At 39.8% G+C, this 22168-nt stretch overlaps 1 protein-coding gene across 1 annotated transcript in view; it reads left to right on the top strand.

The window, feature by feature from the left end:
* The window catches only part of LOC131027784 (mitochondrial intermediate peptidase, mitochondrial), a 200883-nt gene that overhangs the window by 5725 nt on the left and 172990 nt on the right, over positions 1-22168 (top strand). The window contains exons 2-4 of the mRNA XM_057957872.2: positions 13675-13756; positions 14057-14109; positions 14232-14286. Of these exons, the coding sequence (XP_057813855.2) occupies positions 13675-13756; positions 14057-14109; positions 14232-14286 (190 nt within the window). The remainder of the gene's footprint in view (positions 1-13674; positions 13757-14056; positions 14110-14231; positions 14287-22168) is intronic.

The raw sequence follows: 22168 nt of genomic DNA, 5'->3' as shown, positions 1-22168 counted from the left end.
TCTCTCGGTGGTGGGCCATTTCCTTTACATCTTCAATGATCAGCTCTCCCCTTTCCTTAATGTCTCGAATCCATTCCTTGATAGCCTTGGCTGTATCCCGTACTCCTTCGAACTCTGTTGTAGTCCTTTGTGCCAATGTTGATGGGGGAACATGGGATTCGGGGGCATGGTGCAATGGTCTCAGTAAGTGATCAATGTACCCCTCGGCCTGCTCAGCACGAACTCGGTACATGTTTCTCTTAGCAGTTATCTCGTCGAGTTGCCTGAGCATATTTTGCACAGAGTCCTTGAACTCCTCCCTCTCCTGTTCTTTGGTGGCTCGCCCTATCGGGACAGTTGTAATGCTATAATTGGCCAACGCAATTTGATCTGCTGGCTTATCGATAGGTGGGGTAGCGATATGGATGGTGTGGTTCTTCTGCTCATCCTTGGTGATTCGGGAGTAGGTCTTAGGCTTTTTCTTCCCTTTGGACTTTGTTTCCCCTATGCAAGAGAAAATATCCTCCAAGTCGATAGGTGGCTTGGTGGCTGCCTCCCGCTGTGCACGAGCAACTAACCAGTCTTGAGGTATTGTCTGCCCGGATGAAATGGCCAAATTTCCACTCTGCTCCTTAGAGGTTTCAGTTGGTTCATTGTATATTTGCAATTGATCTGTCATAGGAGGAGCAGAGGCAGTATCCAACCCTTTGCTTATAGCTGAGTTCTCCCCTACCTCACTAAACAACTGTCGGGTTCGTTGGTCTCATCTGCCTTTCGTTCTCCTTCGACTATGGTGTCATCTTTGTCGGTACTATGCAGTTGCAACTCATGCCGACTTCCCTGGGTGAGTTCATGAACATTAGCCTCTTGATTGGACGAAATTTCTCCTTCCCTAACTTGATTTTCCGGTTTACTAGAATCAATGATCCTTACCTCTGTATTTAGCTCGTTTTGTGTCGGAGGATTACCAGCTTCGAATGCATCAACATCGCTTTGGGAGGGCGGAGCAAGTATATAATCAAGTTCAACTACATCATCATCGGAACCGGGGTCCTTGGATGATGAAGTGACTTTTGGCCTTCTAATAGGGATCTTCTCCCTTCTAGTCCTTTTTGACGTTCGAGTCCCTCTGTTAGCTCTGGCTTTCTTCCTTTTTTCGGGTTTCTCAACCTCTTCTTTTGGTGCACTTGAGATTCCCTCATCTTCTGAGGACTGAGAATCAAGACTACCCATCATATGGTATGTGAATGAACTCCCTCATGGATTAGTCGCTCAATCTGCTGGTGTAACCAATGATCGGTGTACCTTCCCGGGGCTTCCATCACTGCCTCAAAATCAGTAATTGAATCCTGAGACCAATCAATGCCCGGCAAGAGGTGCCTTACTGCCTCAAACTCGCGAACCTGCAAGCAATCTCCAGAATCTGTCACTTGATCCGGGACCTGACGGTATTCATAAAGTCGCATTTGCTGCACACTTAACCTTGAATATTCACGCCATCGGACCTCATAGTCATTAGAACAATTCTTCCGATAGTCTTCAATTGATTCCTTTGCTCTGTAACACCTGCCATGGGCTCTTTTTGCTAAATTGTCATGATCAAAACATTTCCTTGGGAAATGTTCCTGTAGGCCATAAGAGGCTAATTCAGCAAGTGACTCATTGGCATGCGCTGCATTCTTTAAATGCACATCGAGGTTACCCAAAATCATAGGGAAGGTGAATCCGGGCTACTTCTTGTCTCTGAGTAAATTGCCCATTGGACGTGCTTGCCTTGCAACTTCCAGAAGAATTACTTTGTCTGTTGGATAGCGTGGAAGTCGGAATGGAGCACCTTCAAAGCCGGCTATCCGGATATAGGAGAACCTAGTGAATTGAATAAACCAGGCGCCGTACCTTTGTACCAAAATGGTAGCCTGCTTTGAGAGCCTTATGTGTAATCCCCTTTGCATCAGCCTGAGTAGGCTCATTGTGAAGGCGTCATTGACACGCTCATACTGACCAATAGCATAAGCAGGGTTGTTCTTTTCCCTCTGAGCTATGTCATGATAATGTAGTTGAGGATAGCAGTCGTACACCTTTATTTGATTGGGCTAGTTCCTGATTTCACCCTTCTTGATTAACCCCGACAATGGCTGGTGTCGGGCGAACATATAAACTAGGTAAGAGGTCATGGTGAAGTGCTTTTTCTCTTCAAGTTCGACCAACTGGGTATGGATATTATCATTGATGATCTGGGCATAGTCGAATTTGGATTTCCCGGCGAAGACCTGCTCTATAAAGTAGAACATCCACTCTTCAAAAAAGTTAGACTGGGGGAGTCCCATAACCCGGCTGAGCAAGGTGACCATATCTCCATGCTCATTGTGAAAATCACTTTTGGGGGTCTTTTTCCCAATTCTAATACTCGGAGGCCTTCTCTCCTTATACCATTCCTCGTTTATCAATGTCCCACATTTAGCAGGGTTCATGTCATATGCAACTTGTGCTTCATCTATGGTTGTCGCAATGGAGTTATCCGGGAACGGGATGTCGATTGCGTCGCCAATGGCCTTAGGTGTGAAGTCAGCTAGGACCACATTTTCCAGAACCACTAATCTGGTCTCTCGCTGATAATGTCGGGCAACCTCAACAACTAGCTCATAATTTTGCACTGATGGAGGAAATCCTGGTGCCTGGGCGATACCACTCTCCATCATCGGCCTAGGCCTGCCATAGGCATTAGGGGAAAATACCCGGTCTCTGAAGTCCTGAATGTCTACGTGGCCCAAGTCAGTATCGCCTACGTTTTCCCATATGCTCTGGACCTTTGACTCCCTCAGTCCTCTCTGGTATCAGTATTTCATCTTCTCACCTTTGCGGGGGATGACTGATTTAGAAGCCCGAGATGTTTCGGTTGCACCAAGCGTCTTTGAGGATTCTACCGCAGATTTAGGCATTTATCTTGCACAACCGGACGCGGATTAGAGATGAGATGAAGGAAATAAAACAGGTTAGTCAAAAAGAGGATGACGTTAGCACATAAGGATCAAATAGAAAGCTGGAATTTGAAGAAAGTACGACGCTTCAACAAAAGAGCCTGATTAATTTGTACATGAAATGTTATTTAGCTCTCCGTTTAAAATTTACTACTCGGCTGTGGTTCAGGGCTTGGGTGTTCAATGATCGCTAAATTTGCACTCAAGGTCTTTAAGTTCAATTTTCAAAAATGAATGAGGTTCAAAACATCCTAAGCCTGAAATTTGCATTCCTGGGTTAATTTTTTGGACAGACTCTGCTTCAGATGCTTTGTTTGATGCCTTTCAAAAGGAAAAAGATGCGGTCCACAAAATTTTATCATGTAATCAAATTTATTATCTGCCTAAACACATCTAACCAATCTTGCATATATTTCAAATGATTTCAACGGAGACAAAATGAGCTTACCTGGCAAACAAGGTGTCAATCCCGTGGTTTCCCCAAACTTCGGGTTAAAAGGGCCTTGCACAAACTCGGTACAGGGTTGTTTTTTTTTAAAAACTTGGAAAATGCCCTTTTAACTCAACTCACGTGATTTTCAAACTGCCCAATTTTTGGGCTGGGGAAACACGCGCAAACCCTAAAACACCGCCTAGGCTCAACTTCGCAACTTCAGCGTCAGAAGGGTCTGCAAATTTCAAATTGTAAAACTCCTAACTTCCTCTCGCAACCTCCTGAACACTTGGCGATTTGCGGGCGTTTTACCTCTGCGCCAAAAGTTGGGCGAAATGAAGCTCCTTCGCGAACTTCAACCTTCTCGTGTTTAACCCCTATTCGCCGAAATTCGGCCTTTAGTGCTCCTTTGTGAACTTTCAAAGTTTCGCGTTTTCCTTCTTGGTGCGAATTTCGGGAAGAATGAACTTTTGCAAACCTTCGATATTTTGGCAATTTACCGTTTATCGCCGAAGTTGGAGTTGAGCGAGATTTCAGAGTCTTTAAACGCTTTTGCATTTTACATGTTTAACGCCGAAGTTCGGCATTTTGACCACTTTCGCAAAGTTTTAACTTTTTAACATTTTCCCCTATATTGCTGAAATTCAGCATTTCAATGATTTTCGCAAAGTTTTAACTCTAACATTTTTCCCTATATTGTCGAAATTTAGCATTTCAATGATTTTTGCAAAGTTTTATCTTTTTAAGTTTATCGTGCACTTGCCAATTTTGGCGAAAATAGACATTTTGCAAGGCTTTTGACACTTAGCTTAGTTTAGGCAATTTTTGCGAAAATGGACATTCTGCAAGTTTTGAACCTTAAGCGTTAAACTCGCCTTGTAGAACTCAGCAGGACGGAGGTTGAAAACCAAAAGAGGGGGACCCTGTCGGCGACAGGGAGTGTGTGCAATGCACAACAAGTCTCTAATAATCCCCCTACTGATCCAGATGCTAAGAAGGAATATGAGAACAATGCTAAAGCTAAAAATGCCATTCTTAGTGGGTTATCTGATAATGAGTTTGTTAAGGTCATGCACTGCTCATCTGCCAAAGAAACTTGGGATAAGTTGCAGAAAATATTTGAAGGCAATGCTAAAGTCAAGGAAGCCAAGTTACAGACATTGAGAGCACAACTTGAGGGTTTGAAGATGAGAGATGAAGAGAAGATTGCTGACTATCTCCAAAGGATCGATGAAACAACTAACACCATTAGAGGGCTTGGAGAAGAAATAAAAGATGAGGTGGTAGTGAAGAAAGTACTTAGATCTCTCACATCTAAGTATGATACAAAGGTTTCAGCAATAGAAGAAGCAAAACATCTGAAAACCTTTACGATGGATGAGCTATATGGTTCCCTAACTGCTTATGAGATGAGGACTGCCGGTATAGAGGCTGTGAAGAAAGAAGCTGCATTCAAAACATCAAGGAAAGGAAAAGAAGAGTCTGCTCAGGATGGAACCGGTGAAGATTTTGATGATATCATGGCAAACTTTGTCAGAAGACCCAAGAGGGGTTCCAATAAATACAAAGGCAAGCTGCCCTTGAAATGTTTCAATTGTGGAAAGATTGGACATTTTGCTGCCAAATGTCCCTATGGTGATAAGGATGAAGATGGTAAATCAAGTGGTAGCAGGTTATTCGGTAAAGACAGGAAGAAGAACATCTACCGACATGGTAGAAGAGACAACCGGAAGTAGAGCAATCTTTACACACATGAAAAAGACACCACAGATGATGAGAGTGGCTTAGATGACTGCTGTAGTGAAGATGAAGTCAGAGCAAATCTTTTTATGCCTCAAGAGATCCCTATAGCAGAAAAAGAAGAAGAAGAAGAAGGGCAAGAAGGAGAAGTAGATCTTGAAGTAGAACTCATCAATGCCTTGGAAGAGCTGAAGAAAACAAGAAGAGATTTGAAGAAGGTGAAAAAGGCCGCAGTTGAAGAACAAGAGGTGGTGGAGAAATCTCTTGAAGGATCCAAGAAAACAATTGCAAAATTAAAACTTCAGTTGGAAGAGGCCAAGAGGATCTGTGAAGCTACTAGTACCGGCTTGAGTGAAAAGGAGAAGGAGCAACAAAACCTGTAAGAAGAAATTGTTAATCTCCGGAAGGAATTAGAGAAGAGCAAGAATGAACTGATAATGAGAAGCAAGTATGGAGGCAGCACAAAGGCCCTTGATAAAATGTTGAGCAAGCAAAAGTCCTCAAAGGATATTGGTGGCTTAGGATTTGAAGAAGGACAAAGTTCAAACAGCAGAGACACATCCGGTAAGGAGATACAGTTCACTTCTACAAATGAAGGTGAAGAGAAGAAGACATTCATGGTAAGCAAGGATACCGGTAAGAAGACATATGCAAATGCTGTTAGAAACCGCCATACAAACCGGTATACATAATCAATGAACCAGAAGCCACACTCAATGTACCGACATGCAAAATCATGAAGGATTCACCAAAGTCAGCAGCATGAAAGGAAGACCCCCAATGAGGCAGTCGTTTGCAGGATCAAGGCAACCTAACCGATATGTTCTAAATTTTCATGGTTATTGTCACTGGTGTAATAAGTTCGGTCATAGAATGGCAGCTTGTAGGAAGATGAATGTAAGCCCCAATTTTGAAAGTAGAAACTCATTTGCTGCATTACAAAATACAAATGTCACATGTTATAATTGTAATGAGTTTGGTCATAAGAGTTATGAGTGTAGGAGAAATGTGCATTTATCCTACAAAAATGCCTTGAATACATCTTTCAATGCTAATGTGAAATGTTATGTGTCAAAATTTTGGTCACATAGCAAGGCATTGTAAACTGAGAACTGATGAGCAAAAGAAAACTGTACAGGATCAAAAGAAAGAGACAAAATCAAAAAATAGAAGAGAAATAGTTTTGGGTAGAGAAGGAGAAGAACAAGATAGAGTCAAGCTTGATTGTGCAGACTGCTCTATATGCTGAAAGGAGGAATCTATGGGTAGTAGATAGTGATTGCTCAAATCACATGACCGAAGACAAGAAAAAGTTTATCAAGCTTGATGATTGGAATGGTGGTTTTGTCTGGTTTGGTGACAACTCCTCTATCAAGATTAAGGGCCGTGGTACATTGAATATTGATGGAAAGCTCAAGGCTCATGATGTGTACTATGTGGAAGGACTAAAGCATAATCTACTGAGTGTAAGTCAGATATGTGACAAAGGGTACAAGTTCACATTTGACTCTACCGGTTGTCAGATAAGCAAACAGAGTACCAGTCAGGTTGTGGCACAAGGAAAAATGACAGATGGTAATGTTTACAATCTGAAGGAATGCTATGAGTCTCAATTCATGATGGGACAGGTTGATGAAAGTTGGTTGTGGCACTGGAGATTAGGCCATGTGAACTTTGATAATCTGGTGAAGATAAGCAAGAACCGGTATGTAAGAAATATCCCACAAATAAGTAAACCGGCAAGTCCTTTTTGTGATGAATGCATCAGAGGCAAGCAAACCAAATTAAGTTGCAAAACAAAAGAGTACAATAACTCAAGACCTCTGGAATTAGTACATACAGATTTATGTGGACCAACAAGGACAAGGGCTCTGACCGGTGAGAGATACTTCATGCTATTCATTGATGACTACTCAAGGATGACTTGGGTAACATTTTTGCATGACAAATCATAGGCATTTGAAAGATTCAAGATTTTCAGAAGAATGGTTGAAAATGACAGTGGATACCAGTTAAAGTGCTTAAGATCAGACCGAGGTGGAGAATATTCTTCAAATGAGTTCATTGACTATTGTGAGAGACATGGGATCTAGAGACAGTATTCAACAGCAAGAACACCACAACAAAATGGCGTGGCAAAAAGGAAGAATAGGACAGTGAAGGAGATGGCTAGAACAATGTTGAATGAGGCCAACATACCGGATACATACTGGAAGGAAGCAGTTCATACTGCTGTCTACACATTAAACCGGGTATAGTTAAGAGTGAACAGTAGAATGACTCCTTATGAGTTATGGTATGACCGGAAACCATCACTCAAGTATTTTAGAGTGTTTGGAAGTAAGTGTTTCATCAAAAGAGATGCTGATGGATTAGGAAGTTTTGATTCTCGGAGTGATGAAGGAATCTTCTTGGATTATTCAACCAATAGCAAAGCCTACAAATGCTACAACAAGAGATTAAGAAAAATGGTTGATAGTATAAATGTGAGAATAGATGAAGACCTACATAGGACAAAATCTGCACCGACACCCTACATTGATGATTTGGATATTGAGTGTGAAGAACAATCTGATAATGGACCAGTAGAAGAAGCACCGAACAAGAACCCCAACCGGTATGTGCAGAAGAACCATCCGAAAGAATAGATCATAGGAGATAAAAATGAAGGTGTGTAGACCAGAAGGAGACTAGCCCGGAATGATGAGTAGGTAAATTTCTGCCTCATGACAAAACTTGATCCCAAAACTTTTGATGAAGCTAGCAAAAGTGAAAAGTGGGTAGATGCCATGGATGAAGAGTTGAAACAAATTGAGAAAAATCAAACTTGGGAACTTGTTCCTAGACCGGCAGACAAGAATGTCATAGGTACCAAGCGGGTCTACCGGAACAAAATGGAACAAAATGAATGAAGAAGGCAAGATAATCCGACATAAAGCAAGGTTAGTTTGCAAAGGGTATGCTCAAGTGGAAGGTATTGACTTTGAAAAAAACCTTTGCACTAGTTGCTAGGTTAGAGGCAATAAGAATGTTTTTAGCTTTCTCTGCCTATAAAGGACACAAGGTTTACCAAATGGATGTCAAATCTTCATTTCTGAATGGTAATCTTGAAGAAGTGTATATGGAACAACCAGAAGGATACCTATTACATGATGATGAGAATTTTGTATGCCGGTTGAAGAAAGCCTTGTATGGTTTGAAGCAAGCTCCTAGAGCATGGTATTCCTGGTTAGACAAATACTTGAAAGAGCAAGGATTCCGGAAAGGGAATGCAAACAACAACTTGTATATCAAGGTAAATGGAGATCATATGATTATAGTTGTTGTATATGTGGATGACATTATCTTTGGTGGAGACAAGGACATCATGTGCAAAGAATTTGCAGATCAAATGAAGACAAAATTCGAGATGTCCATGCTAGGTGAGTTGTCCTATTTTCTTGGTTTGCAGATCTCACAGCAGGAGAAATGAATCTTCATCTCACAAACCAAGTATGTTAAAGACATGTTGAAAAAGTTTCAAATGGAGGACAACAAACCGGTAAGTACTCCCATGGTTACCGGTTGTAAATTGAGCAAACTAGATGTGTCACCGGAAGTAGAGCAGACACTGTATAGGTCTATGATTGGTAGTCTGTCATGGTTGCAAGATTCCAAGCTGCCCCTAAACATTCTCACTTAAATGCAGTCAGGAGAATCTTCAGGTACCTGCAAGGAATAATCAGTTATGGCCTGTGGTATCCAAAGAAAGGAGACTTCACTTTGTAGGCTTATACTAATGCAGATTGGGCAGGATGTATTGATGATCGAAAGAGTACAAGTGGAGGTGCTTTCTACTTAGGAGACCGGTTAGTATCATGGCACAACAAGAAGCAAGATTCAGTGTCATTATCTACTGCTGAGGCAGAGTATATAGCCGTCGCTACATGCTGTTCACAGGTACTGTGGATGAAGCAGACACTGAAGGACATACAAGTGGAGATACCGGAACCTATTCCAATCCGGTGTGATAACTCAAGTGCAATCAACATCTCCAAGAATCCAATAATGCACTCAAGAACAAAACACATTGCAATCAAGTATCACTTCTTGAGGGAGAAGATAGTAGACAAGGAGGTTATAGTAGAATATGTTCCAACTAGTAAGCAGATTGCTGACATATTTACCAAGCCACTTCCTTTGGGTACATTTGAGTACTTGAGACAAAAGATGGGAGTTGTCCCACCATCTGACAACACTTAAATGTGTAGGGAGATGTATGGTTCAGGGGGAGTTAACAATTGTTATTATCTTATGACTCTTGAACCATGAAGCATGGACACAGGGGGAGAATGTGTCCTACCGGTTGAAGGCATGAGTTGTAATAAGATTGGAGAGAAACTGGTACAGAATGGTTGGAGTATAATAGTTTGTTTGGTGTCAGACTAAGGTTCCCTTTGCCATTGCTGTCAAAGGGGGAGAGAAACAGATGCAGGAGTGTGTTGACATCAATGCCAAAGGGGGAGATTGTTGGCATTGAGTTGTCATTGATGTCAATCGGTATTGCAGGTTACCGGTAGAGTGTGTCAACCGGTATGAAGAAGATTGAACCGACATAAAGAAGAAAAGGATGTTCTCAGTTGACAGATGTTATCATCGGTATGAGGTGAGATACATGAGTGTTTTGGCACGCTTGAGTGATAACCAGTAAGTATGATAACCGCTAACGCATAAATCGGTATGAAGGTTGGCTGTTTGTTTGTGATAAAGAGGTGGAATGTTAGATGAATCACAACAGCACCTGGTGAGCTGCACAGAACGAATGGCATGAAGACATAATGGAAGGCAAGATGAATTGTTAGTATGATGTGTTGCCGGTAAGAGTGATTGATCAGTGTGTTGGTCATACTGGTAAGGTTCTATCGGTAGAAGGGTTTCCCGATTGTTTAAGTTTGAACCGACCCTATGTTGGTGAGCTGAATATATGCTGATGTGTCCTCCGTGGAGGTGAGGTGGAAAACATGCAGAGGTTGATGAAATGTTCATTGACATGGTTGTGTGTGTAGCAGGTGGTCAATAAATGATAAAACCGCAAATCAAGGGTTGATGACAGACTGATGCGACTCAAGGAAGAAAGGACGACAGAGAATGATCAGGCAGTTGCTGGCTCTGTGATTGAGGTACGAAGTCCGAATGCAGATTGACCTTCAGTTAGAAACAACTGGGTGAAATGAGGTCGACAAAGATCAAGGCCGTAAAGTAGGGTGAAGTTTGCTATTTTTGGCAAACATGCATTGGATGAATAAAAACATGTACAGATGCATCTCCCCAAAGCAGGTGAGCGATCCAAGGCAGATCGAATTAGATTGGATACAGATTTGGTCGAAGGAAAGAAACCCTAACCGCTTGAAGTTTGAATTGGTTTTTGGCTGGAAGACTTGTTTATAAATATACAAGTCTAAATCGATGAGGTTGTTGCTGCTAAATGATATGTGATGATGCTGGCGAATGAAAGCAAGGCAGAAAAGATTGGCTAAGTGAAAAACAAGAAAAATCTTAAGTGACTGTGAGTTGAAGGAGAAACCGGTAAGGTGTGTGCAAATCGGCAGAGAACGAACCGACAGAGAACAAACTGGCAGAGACAGAACTTGGCAAAGGGTGGGCAAGTGTGAAGTGAATCCAACCGTCAAAGGGAGAGACGTCTCAACAGAGTAAGGACCAGCATAAAGGCAGTGTTGCAGTGTGTGTGGAGGTTTCACAGACCGGTAAGATTGAAACCGGTAGAGCAGAATATTGGAGGGTTGCGAAACTTCATTTGCAATAGGGAATTTACTTATATGTTTGAATTTTCATATTGTCTTCATTAAGTAGGTGGTTAGTGCAGGGGTTGTAGCTCCTTTAGGTTGTAGCCTATAAATTGTTCAGGGGTTGGTGCTCCTTTGAGTCGGTGTTCATAAATCAGGGGTTGGTGCTCCTTGGGTTGGTGTTCTGAAATTGTAATCAGATTATTTTCATTGTGAGGTTGGATTGGAGCAGAAGATCTCCAACAGCTATTCTCACCGAGGTTTTTCCCACATTGGGTTTTCCTCGTAGATCTGGTGTTGTGTGACGCATTCTTGTGTATGAGTTATATTGATTTTATAGCAAATCCTTTCACAGACTTAGTTTGTATTGTTTGGTTTACTAGTCAGCACTCTTTTTGTTTTATATTGTACCGGTATATCCCTGATTAGAAAAGAAGTGTTTAAATCACTGAGTCACCCCCCTCCTAGTGATCCATTGTGTCCAACACGGAAGGCATGGGATTTCACGTTGCAGTTGTTAAGATGAAATGTCAATTAGGGTCTTCTATGTTGATCTATTCTAATTATCCAGTATATGCGTAAGTATACATTGGGCTCTTGCATTGACTTTTCCAGCTGAGCGGAGGATATGTATAAAGGTAAGCTGATTAAGTACTGTAAAATGATATCATAGTTCCACAATGTTCTTGGAGGTTCCAACATGAGCAATTTTATTGTAATCTTACTGTTTCACTTAACATATAGAGGCACAACTGCAAGTTGGAATTTTCCCACCTTGGGTTTCTTGTTGTGTCCCTCTTGTTGTGTGATAATGTTTATGCTGTATACCTTGTCATTTTGTTTCATATACAATTACTATATTCATTCTCAACACTTTAAAGTTTAATAAGCATTTGGATTTTATGTTTAAGCTCATTTTAAGTACAGTTCTTAATTTACAGTAACATTTATAAGTGAAGTCAGTTATAACGATGTTATAATCTGTATTCGCAATTTATGGAATAATAAATTACCATAATACCTATGTTTTCAGTTCCTGTTATGGTTTGGGTTCAGCATTGTGCAGATTTTTTTTTTGTGGGATTGGTATTGCTGGGTGCAGCTACAATTTGTACAAAATATACAAAATCAAATGTAGAACTGATGACAGAGCTGAGAATTGATAATTCAATGTTGATTGTCAAATGTTTTTTGATTAATTAAACAGGGAAAAGGGTCCCAGCACCTTACATAAGAACAAAGATAAAAAGCAGTCCCTTAAACAGAAAACAGGACAGAAAGGAACAACAGCAACTATAACAGAGAACCATTGGCTGTTAGAAGGGCACCAGACCAGACAGCGCAACACAAAGCAGCACAAAACAGAGTACTAAAAACGGCACCAATAGATGAAAGGAGAAAGTTACACTCCATGACAAGCAATAAGGTCTCTCCAATCCTTACACACGGCTTTCAATATACCTTCTCACAAAGTAGTTGCAGTATCTACCTGCATATCAATTTTTTTAATATTAGAACTAGTTTTATCTTCCATTTCTTGAGCTCTATCTGCAAAATTACAATATCAGTAGCAGCATGTCTCATCATATCATCATCAACATTCACAATCTCATTCAAAACCTCTTCAATCCTCTGCAACTTGTTTTAGAAAATGTTTATCTTGTCATGCATCTCTATCCACTTTTCATTGCAAACCTCACAGTTGTGAATCTTATCAGTAGTATCTTCAAACTTTCTCATCCTATTGTGGAAAGTATTCAACCTGTCATCCATCTCAGTTAATTTTTCCTTACAATTATTGCAGCTGTGAACTTTATCCATGCTGTTGTCCTCATTAACTTAATATTCTTTAATGAGAGACTAATACACATCCTCATTTTCCTCATTAACAGGGGAATCATGCATTAGATCCTTAGAGTCAACATTGGGGGAATTCAAGCTCCAACTCTTCCTCGAAAGAGTCATCTTAATGTTTTTGGAGTTATATGAAGGGATAGAGTCAGATTCAATTTCTTTAACATCGATATCATCCTCTTGATCAGCACCCTTAGTAACGGGATTCCTTCCACCACTAACAACATTGAAATGAGTTATTTTTGTGTGCCTGGCATATTTCCTCCTCCCCCCGCAACAATCTTTGAATGTCCTCCTTAAAATTTGCAGCCTGCTTTTCAGAGTAGTCTCAAGGAACAAGGGCTGCACCAATGTTTAAGTCAGCAGTAACAGATTTGATTTTAATGGTTTTTAGAGGCACACCTTTGACCTTAGAAGGGAACCCAGTAACGTCCTCTTTCAAGGAAAGCAGAATTTGTTCAGAGGTATTACCTTTACTGATCTTAAGCTTTTGAGCAGGAGCACTTAAGACAGGATCAACATTACGAATGTCATCAGTAGGGACGAGAGAGCTTCTCTTCTTTCTCTTACCTCTATGATTAGGAACCAGAGGTATAGCAAGAGATTCATCAAAAATATGCAAAGTCATTTTTGTAACATCAGACCTGAATACTACAGATATTTGTTTTAATACTACAGATGTAGTTACGAGCTTTGATTTCAGTTTTTCAAGAACTGAAAGGCATTTGAGATAATGGTGAACAATTGTTAGTTCATGTTGCAAAGCAATTCAATTTTGTCTTCATAGTCTTGGCGCAGATAAAATTAATTTTATGTACTTTCTTGTCTAAACTACTAGGGGTTGTGTGCCATAGAGAAGTGACTCTGAACTTGACTGAGATTTTAAATTATCTGTGATTTATGTCAGATCAGAGGAATTGATAGCTCGCATCAAAGATCTGCCCCCATCCGCAGAAACAATTCATGCTATGGATGAGATCTCAGATACGGTAGGCTTCAGTGTGGAGTGTTAGTAATCCAAGTGCTTAATCCTATTCTTTGTTTTGGCATCTGAAGGAATAAGTTGTAGCATAGTAGATTTTGAACGCAAGGTATTTATCATTTTTGGGATTGCTTTGTTTTTTCAGGTGATTCACTTTTTTTGTGTTTAGCAGTAATTGTAGTGGATGTAATATGATAGTTATTTTATTATAATCATAGTTTATTTCTTATGGTTGCACATGAATAGGTTTTTGTTGTATTGTGTCTTAGCAATTTTATCATAAATTGAAGTTCGTTGTTTATTACAGATATGCACAGTTGTAGATTCTGCAGAACTCTGCAGAAACACACATCCTGACAAGTAAGTTGTCAAAAACTATCTGCTGTTTGTTTGTTCAAATGGTTTAAATTCACTTAACCTCAAAATATGGATACTAACATGCATGTAATATATATATTTTTTGAAATGGTGTCTTCTAACAGGGACTATGTGGAAGAGGCAAATAAGGCATCTATGAAGTTATATGAATACTTGCATGTAAGGAATGTGGAATCTATTTGTTTTGCTGTCTGTGTCAATCTATATGAGGTTAGAATGCAAAACTAAATGTAAGTGGATATCAAGGATCGTGCTGGTCCATCTGGATATCTGCCACAATCCAGATCTCCATCAGTCATGAAAGTTTAAATAGCTGAAATACTGTAAATTCATGTAATCCTGACAAGCAATCTACTGAAAACAGTACCTAGTATTGAATAAGTGTACTGATTACGTCTACTACAACTGAAATGATTGCTTCTAAATCTAGCTTTTATATTCATATAACTGTAATGGCAAGCTGTAGGTAATATTGAAAGTTGCAGTTTACAGATTGATGATAAATATAATAGAAAATGAAATGAAGATTGTGTGCATCCATTACAGTAGCCAAACACATAAACACACAGTCATGATCAATCCATTCCAGCAGACCATACCTGTATTATCAACACTGTCAACAACACCTGACATGTGCACAATATACTAATCCCCCAGTTGAATAAAAACTAGCTTACAACATTTGAGATCCCCAATTGCATTAAACCACTGGGTTTGGTGAGTTGGATATGGCCTCACTATCAGATTTTTGATCAATTATTTATTGAAATAGAACACGATATTAGTGGAGAGTTCCTTTACCCAACATATCTGGCCTACGCTTGAAAGTCTAGGTAATGGATATGAGGGGATCTTCTGCACTGTTTTGTATTCTTCCTTGGTAACAGTCTTGTAAGAAACATGCTTTAGTTTCTTTTTCTACAACAGAGATGGAATACCGTTAGGTCCCGGAGACAACTGAGAGGGGGGGTGGGGGGGGTGAATCGGTTGTCAAATAAATTTAAAACAAAAACAACTTAACCAACTTACTGCTTAATACCGGTGAACCAGTCTTTTATACCGGTGGACAGTTTTATCAGATAATTGCAATACCGGTAAAGATTAATGCATGAAACAAAAAGACAAAGTCATCCATAACACTTAACACCAATATTTGTATTCGGAAACCCTGTAAGGGGAAAAACCACGGTGGGAAACTTTACCCACAATTAGATGATATTACTGCAGATAGTAAGTGTATACAAATGGGGTCTGCACATGCAGAAAGGCCAAGCGCCTAGAGCTCACTGCTCAAACACAAAATAGGAGTCACACTGACTACAATTGGATGGTTAAATCCAATAAGGATGTACTGCTCAAAATAGCATCTTCATATGCTGGATTCAGTACCGGTGTAGTTCTAATATGCTTTCACAAAAACCTTGCTTCACCTTCAAATGATGTCTGCGTGTATAGCTCTGCTTAATCTCACATATACCTTCACACAATCCTTTTTCGCATTCAACATCCGATCTTACAAATAAGATCTTACATTTATATCATAACCTAGGACCAATTTTAGTAGGTCGGCTCTAAGAGATTACAATAATATCAATTTACAAATAAATTAATGCCCGATGCAATAACCGATTCAACATGTCGGCTTAATGTATTTACACCAATAATAAGTCATCTCCATAGCGTGCCATGCTGATCTGGAAAAGATAAACCTGCCGGTGTATAACCTGAACCTATTTGCCAGTAATAGCAAATATGCAAATACGAATATGCTAAATTGCTAATAAATGATTTTCCAAGACAAAGTGTCCAAACGATGTCTTCAACATAACCAAGTGTTTTCCATGCCATTCCAAGTGCCGGTGATCATTATATCCTGCCGGTGACCAGATACCGGTGACTGTGCATAAGTCATTTGCTTGCCGGTGAATGTTGCTGATTCTCCAAAGTGCTAGAGTTGGTAAGGTTTAGTAGGTGTTGACATCAATGACAAAACCATACCAAAATACCAACAAATACTTTGCAGCAGCAATCTGTTGCACATAGGTTCTTTGGATGAAACCAACATTGAAGGATATTAAGGTTGAGTGTGAGCATCCCATCTTTATATTTTGTGAGAATATAAGTGCAATAAATTTTTCAAAGAATCTGGTTATGTTCTCCATGACAATGCTTATTCCAATCAAATACCATTTCTTAAGAGAGGAGGTTGTTGATCAGCAAGTGAAGTTGGAGTTCGTTGCTACAAAGGAACAAATTGCAGACATGTTCACGAGGCCTTTTCCAAAAGAGACTTTTGAGTATCCAAGGTAGAAATTTGGAGCGATATCATTCTCACCTACTCATTAATATTTTCAAGGAAGCATGTGTTCAGGGGGAGCTATTCATTGTCTTATCTCTTAACCCTTTGAAGCCTTTGCCATCGATGTCAAATGGGGAGGAGTAGAGTAAGCATTCAGTCAAGCGGAGAAGTTTTGTTTCTATTGCATTCCTAGATTATTTCTTTATAGGGTTGCCATCAATGATAAGGGGGGGATTGTTGGAAATTGTTGTCATTGATGTCAAAGAACATTTCATGGTGTATTAAATAGAGAACAGGTTGGGCCAAATTTATGGCACTATGATCTTCTTGTTATCGGCAAGGAGGAGTTTAATTGTATGTCTATTGCTGAGTTCAAATTGCAGAATAATTATTTTTTGTTATGGCTGACTCCTCTCTTGGGTCGAGTCATGTATGGATACCAAAAATGCATATAAATTTTAATTTCAATGAGGTATGATCCCTTGAAGTAGTGAGCCCTAAGTTGGGTTGTGTTCATGTGTGTTTTTAGCACTATTGTTCACAGAATAAAGTATTGAATACTCTATCCTCTCTTGAACACAGACTTCTCAAATGTTGAGTACAAGGATCACTTGAGACGACTCCAAGATTTACAATGTCAAGTCTTGACGTGTTGGATAGCTTCAATGGTTTGATGTGTTTTGCTGCTCCTCGAAGAGGACTCATGTAGTTGTTCTTGAAGAGATGAAAATCTTTATCAGAAAGAATGCTATTGTTACGAATGATGTTGCAGTATAGCTCTTTCCTACTACTACTAATTATCTTTTGATAAAAAAAAGTGAAAAAGAGATAAGGTTTAGGAATGTTATGCTAACACTAAGAATGCAAGAGTGATGGACAACTTCAAGTGAGGTCAACTAAGCTTTGCTTTGACATACAACAATCATCTTCACAAAGCTAGTGTGATCTTTTAGGGATAGCTAATGATTTTCAAATCACTACCACAAACATAGATACCATCAAGATGAAGCATATCAATGATGAAGTAGTAATTGAAGTTAAGCTTGGCTAAAATGAGTTCAGTTGAATACGCAAGATAGTTCACCACCAATGAAATATTAGTAGTTTGAACCATAGATGAACTACTCGCCACTTGGCAAAACTCGTCAAGGCCTGAAAAAAAAAACTTGGGAAAAACTCGGAAAAACTCGGCGAAAACTCGGCAACTTAGAAACATGCTTAAATTTAATTAAAAATGCATTTTTTTTGCAAAATTTAATGAGAAGATGCATCCAATGAGTCAATAAATGAGAACACAAAAGAAACAAGCTGATTCTAGATATATTTAAATGCAAAGTGTCTACAAAATCGCATCCTCATGAGGAATGCTGATGGCTGGAAGCCTGGAAGCAAAATAGTAAATAGTTTTTGTAAAACCAAAAGTAAATACATCATTACAATTACAACTTCCTCTTCCCAGCTCTAGCAAAAACTAGGGGAGAGGTAGAACTAGAGGGTCTAGTCCTAGAAGTCTACAGTGGGCGTGACTATGCCTCCTTGCTCGGTATGGCTAGCTCATCCTCCATCTTGGATGAAGCTATGTCTCCACCTGCTTCTGGCACTGGCAATGACTCATCCTCATCCTCTTCCTCCTCAATGTCATCCAGTGTGAAACCAAATCCACCCCCCTCTCCTCCATAGTTTGCCTCTTCAAATCAGTGATGTCATCCTCGAAAAACAATGGAGGTTGCTCCTGTGATGTCCAATCACTGTAAGGATCTATATCATCCGAGTCAATTGGACCACCTTCTAATTCCTCTACCTTCCTTACGCGCTATCGAAGATTATGTTGCACGAAGACAAGGTCATTGAGGCGTTTCTGCGCTAACTTGCTCCTCTTCTTCGTGTGGATTGCTTCAAACAAGCTCCAATTGTGCTCACAATTGGATGAACTACAAGGTTGACATAAGATTTTGAGGGCAAATTTTTTTGAGATGTGGGGTATTTCCACCCCAGCTTTGCACCAAGCATCTGCAAATTAAAATTAGGTTGAGAGTAGCACCCCTCGCCAGGGTCTAAGGGTGAGAAAAAGAGGGGTAGAGAGATAGGTCTAGATCTTGGGGGATAGAGGAGAGAGTGAGATGGAGTGTGGTAGAGAGGGAGATAGAGGAAGAGTGATAGGGAGATAGATAGGTCTAAAATTCGGGGCAGATAAAGTGAGTGAGATAGAGAGAGCGAGAGAATGTTGATAGGAGCATAGTGATTACTGAAGTTTGTCTGTCTAAACAATTAAAAGATCTTCTAAAACCTAGAATTTGCATTATAACTTTATCATATGTGGTCAATTGTCTCACCAACTCAAGCAATATAATCTTGTCGATAGGATAGCATGGTAGCATGTAGGGTGGACAAGAGCATCCTTAATTCTTATATAGGTGAACTTGGGAAATTGGATATACCAAACGCCAAATTTCTTTACTAACTCTTTTGCTTGTGGAGATAGTCTTTGATGCATGTCGCCTTGCAATGTTCTTGTCAAGTGCATGGTGAAAGCATCATTCATCCTCCTGTAATGTGTCTTGCTAGGGTAGTGTAGCTGGGTGTAGGATTCACATGCTCTCATCTCTCCAACTCCCATTCCAACTAGACCTCTGTACGTTAGTCTTGCATATTCATGAGCTTTGGGTAGTGAAGATATGAGGTATGAACTCATGCAGAATGTCTTGGTGCGCTGAAGCCTCTTCAACTGTATGTCGAGGTTGTTGCTTATGATTCTTGCCCACTTGATCTTTTCTCTTCTACTTGATATTGTTTTTATAAAGTAGAACATCCAATTCTCAAATTGATATGCTTGACGACTTCTTTTAACTCGGTTGAGTAGAGACATCAAATTGCCAAATTCTTCTTTGAAATCAATTTTGTGCAACCTGCTAGGTACCTTTGATATGCTGGGTCTGTTTTTTAATACCCAATACTTATTGATTATGCTTAGGCATCTGTCAAGATCATCATCATAGATTCCTTGCGCTCCTTTGCTCCTGTAGACCATGCCTTTGTGATCCTAGTTGTGGAAGGCTTCGCCGATGGCTGTCTCGGATAGGTAAGCAAGTACTCTACCATCAGGTGCCACTATTGTTTTGGTGTTGGCATTGTAGTATCTGGCACATTCAACTATCAATTCATTGCATTGGATGGTCGGAAGGAAATATGCTGCATTTACAATCCCACTCTTGATCATCTTCTTTGAGAATCCGGATGGCTTGCTTGTGTATAAGGGACCTTGAAACTTCTTAATGTCGATTTGACCAAGACTAGTGTCTCCTACATTGCTCCAAAATGATGTGATCTTTGATTTGGGCATCACTCCTCTTGAGTCCTCCTTGATGAGGGTTTGCCTTGAAATTGCTCATATCTTCGGGGCTGCCATATTCTACTTGAAAGAGGCATCTAAGTTAGGGTTTTGATATAACCTTATTGTCTACAACATCTAAATTGTATTTAGGTTAGCAATTCCTCCTTAAAAAACTAATGGAATCATTAAAATCATGATGAATTGCTAAAACCCTAGGCGTAAATATAAACCCTAGACTATCAAAATCTGAAAATAATCATCTATTGATAATGAATTGTGCATTAAAGCATGCTAGATGATCAAAACATGATAAAAGAAGTATTCCATGACTGGAACCTCTTTAAAATCATAAACCTGAAGCTGTACCAGCACTATTCTAAAGTCTGATTTCAATCAAAATGATCAAAGATAACCTGATCAAGTTCTAAACAGCCTGGTAGCTTCAAATTTGTCTTCAATTTGGCAAAATTACCTTTGTGTCAATGAGCTTTCGCTGTTATAGTGATGGCAAATATTGATGTTTTCGCTGATTATTGATGGTGAATTCACTTCTTTTGACACTGCAGGATCGCTGATCTGCAATTATGAATTTGCTAACCCTTGAAGATGAATCCGCCTTTCTGGAATGAAGATAAGATTGCTGCTTGCAATAACAAATTCACCATCCTTGGATGATAATTTGCTTTGCAAATGGAGGATTCACTGAGTCTTGAATGAGTTCGCCTTGCTTGAATGGGATCGCTGCCACTTGATAATATAGGATCGCTGCATATGAAGAATAGGATCATTGATTGATCAAATGAAATGATCAACCCTATCTTTATAGAGATCGAATGGTATGTCTTTTGATTGAATTAGGCAGCCGACTTGCTTCCATTCATTTAATGTTTTGCATTTGATGATTTCAAGACAAAAAGCCGACTTGTATTACCTTTTCAAATTTTGAATAAAAACTTTAACTTCCTAGGCGGGCCCCTTTTTTAAGCATAAACATACCTCTTCCTCATTTTGATTTTTGACAAGCACAAGAAGTTCGGACTTTCACTTGGGCATCAACCAAAAGTGGTCGGACTTTTGCCTAGGCATTGATTGTGAGGGGTCGGGTTTTTGCCTAGTCACTGATTGGAAAAGGTCGGACTTTCAAAGGGGCAGCGACCGAGAGACTAAAAGACCGAACTTTGGAGAGGGCATTGACTAAATGTGGTCGGGGTTTCTAAGGGGCATCTACTGAGAATGATTGGACTTCTCGGGAGGCACTGACAATGCCTTCAAACTTCTCAATGATCCGCCTTGATCTTTTCCTTATCATACTTGATGCTTTGAATTAATCTTCCCTTCACCATTAACATGATCATTGACTTAAACATCTTCTTCAATCCTTGGGTGGAGATTTCACCTAGCATTGACAGTCATCTTAGGGGGTTGTGGATTTGATAGAGCACTAACTGAGAAAGGTCGTGGTTCTGAGGGGTCATTGATTGAAAGTGATTGGGGTTTTCACCTTTCACTGACAACGAACAAAAGATGCTAGCTTTGCTTGCTCAATCACTTCAATCTTATCAAACATCAAGCATTTACCCTTAGAAATGTTTATCTCGCTAAGCAAAAGGGCTCCTTCATCTAGATTGGACTTTCAAGAGGTCACCGATTGTGAGAGAAAGAGATCGGACTTTTCCTACCCCATTGATTGAAAGAGGTCGGACTTTTGAGGGGGCATTGACTGAGAGCTAAGGCAAGGTGGGGTTTTGGGGGGGTCACTGATAGTGACTCAAACTTGCTTAATTTCATGAGTAGTAGCACTCACCTTCCCAATTCAGAGGGTCCTTCATCATTATCAAAGCCTTCCCATGCAGTTTAAGCCTTGGTCTAGCATCTATCATCTCAATCTCTGATGATTATATTCATACTTTCATTCATTGTCTCTATCTCTGATGATGATGATCAAATGAAATGATCATCATATGTCGTCCATAGCCAAGGTGTTGAGGAGCAAATCAACTCAACCTCACTCAATTTAAAGGATTTGACTACTGCCAAACCTATCTAAAACCTAAAATTGAAAGCAAAAGAGGGGGTCCCCATTTGTGATGGGGGGATTGGTGTTTCCAGTGGGTTGCTGTCTCTGAATCATCTAAATGGGATTTGTGTCACCTTTGGGTTGGTGCCTAGAAAGATCATAAGAAGTTTCTAATACAAAAGCAATATTTTGTCGTGGTTTTCGCTTGCAAGGGTTCCCATGTAAATTGTGTGTTCTTTTGTGTTCTTACTTTCTAGATCTTCAATTTGTGGTTGTTTAAGGTTTTGAATTATTTTTCTTGTGACTAAACAATGTTTGAAAATTAAAAGATTTTTATTATACTAATTCACCTGCACCCCCACCCCCCTTGTTAGTATAATTGTGTGCTCTCCAA

Source organism: Cryptomeria japonica, chromosome 4 (assembly GCF_030272615.1).
Source record: "Cryptomeria japonica chromosome 4, Sugi_1.0, whole genome shotgun sequence".
NCBI classification, from domain to species: domain Eukaryota; kingdom Viridiplantae; phylum Streptophyta; class Pinopsida; order Cupressales; family Cupressaceae; genus Cryptomeria; species Cryptomeria japonica.
The sequence above is the reverse complement of the archived record's forward strand: the minus strand, read 5'-3'. Positions and strand labels throughout refer to the sequence as shown.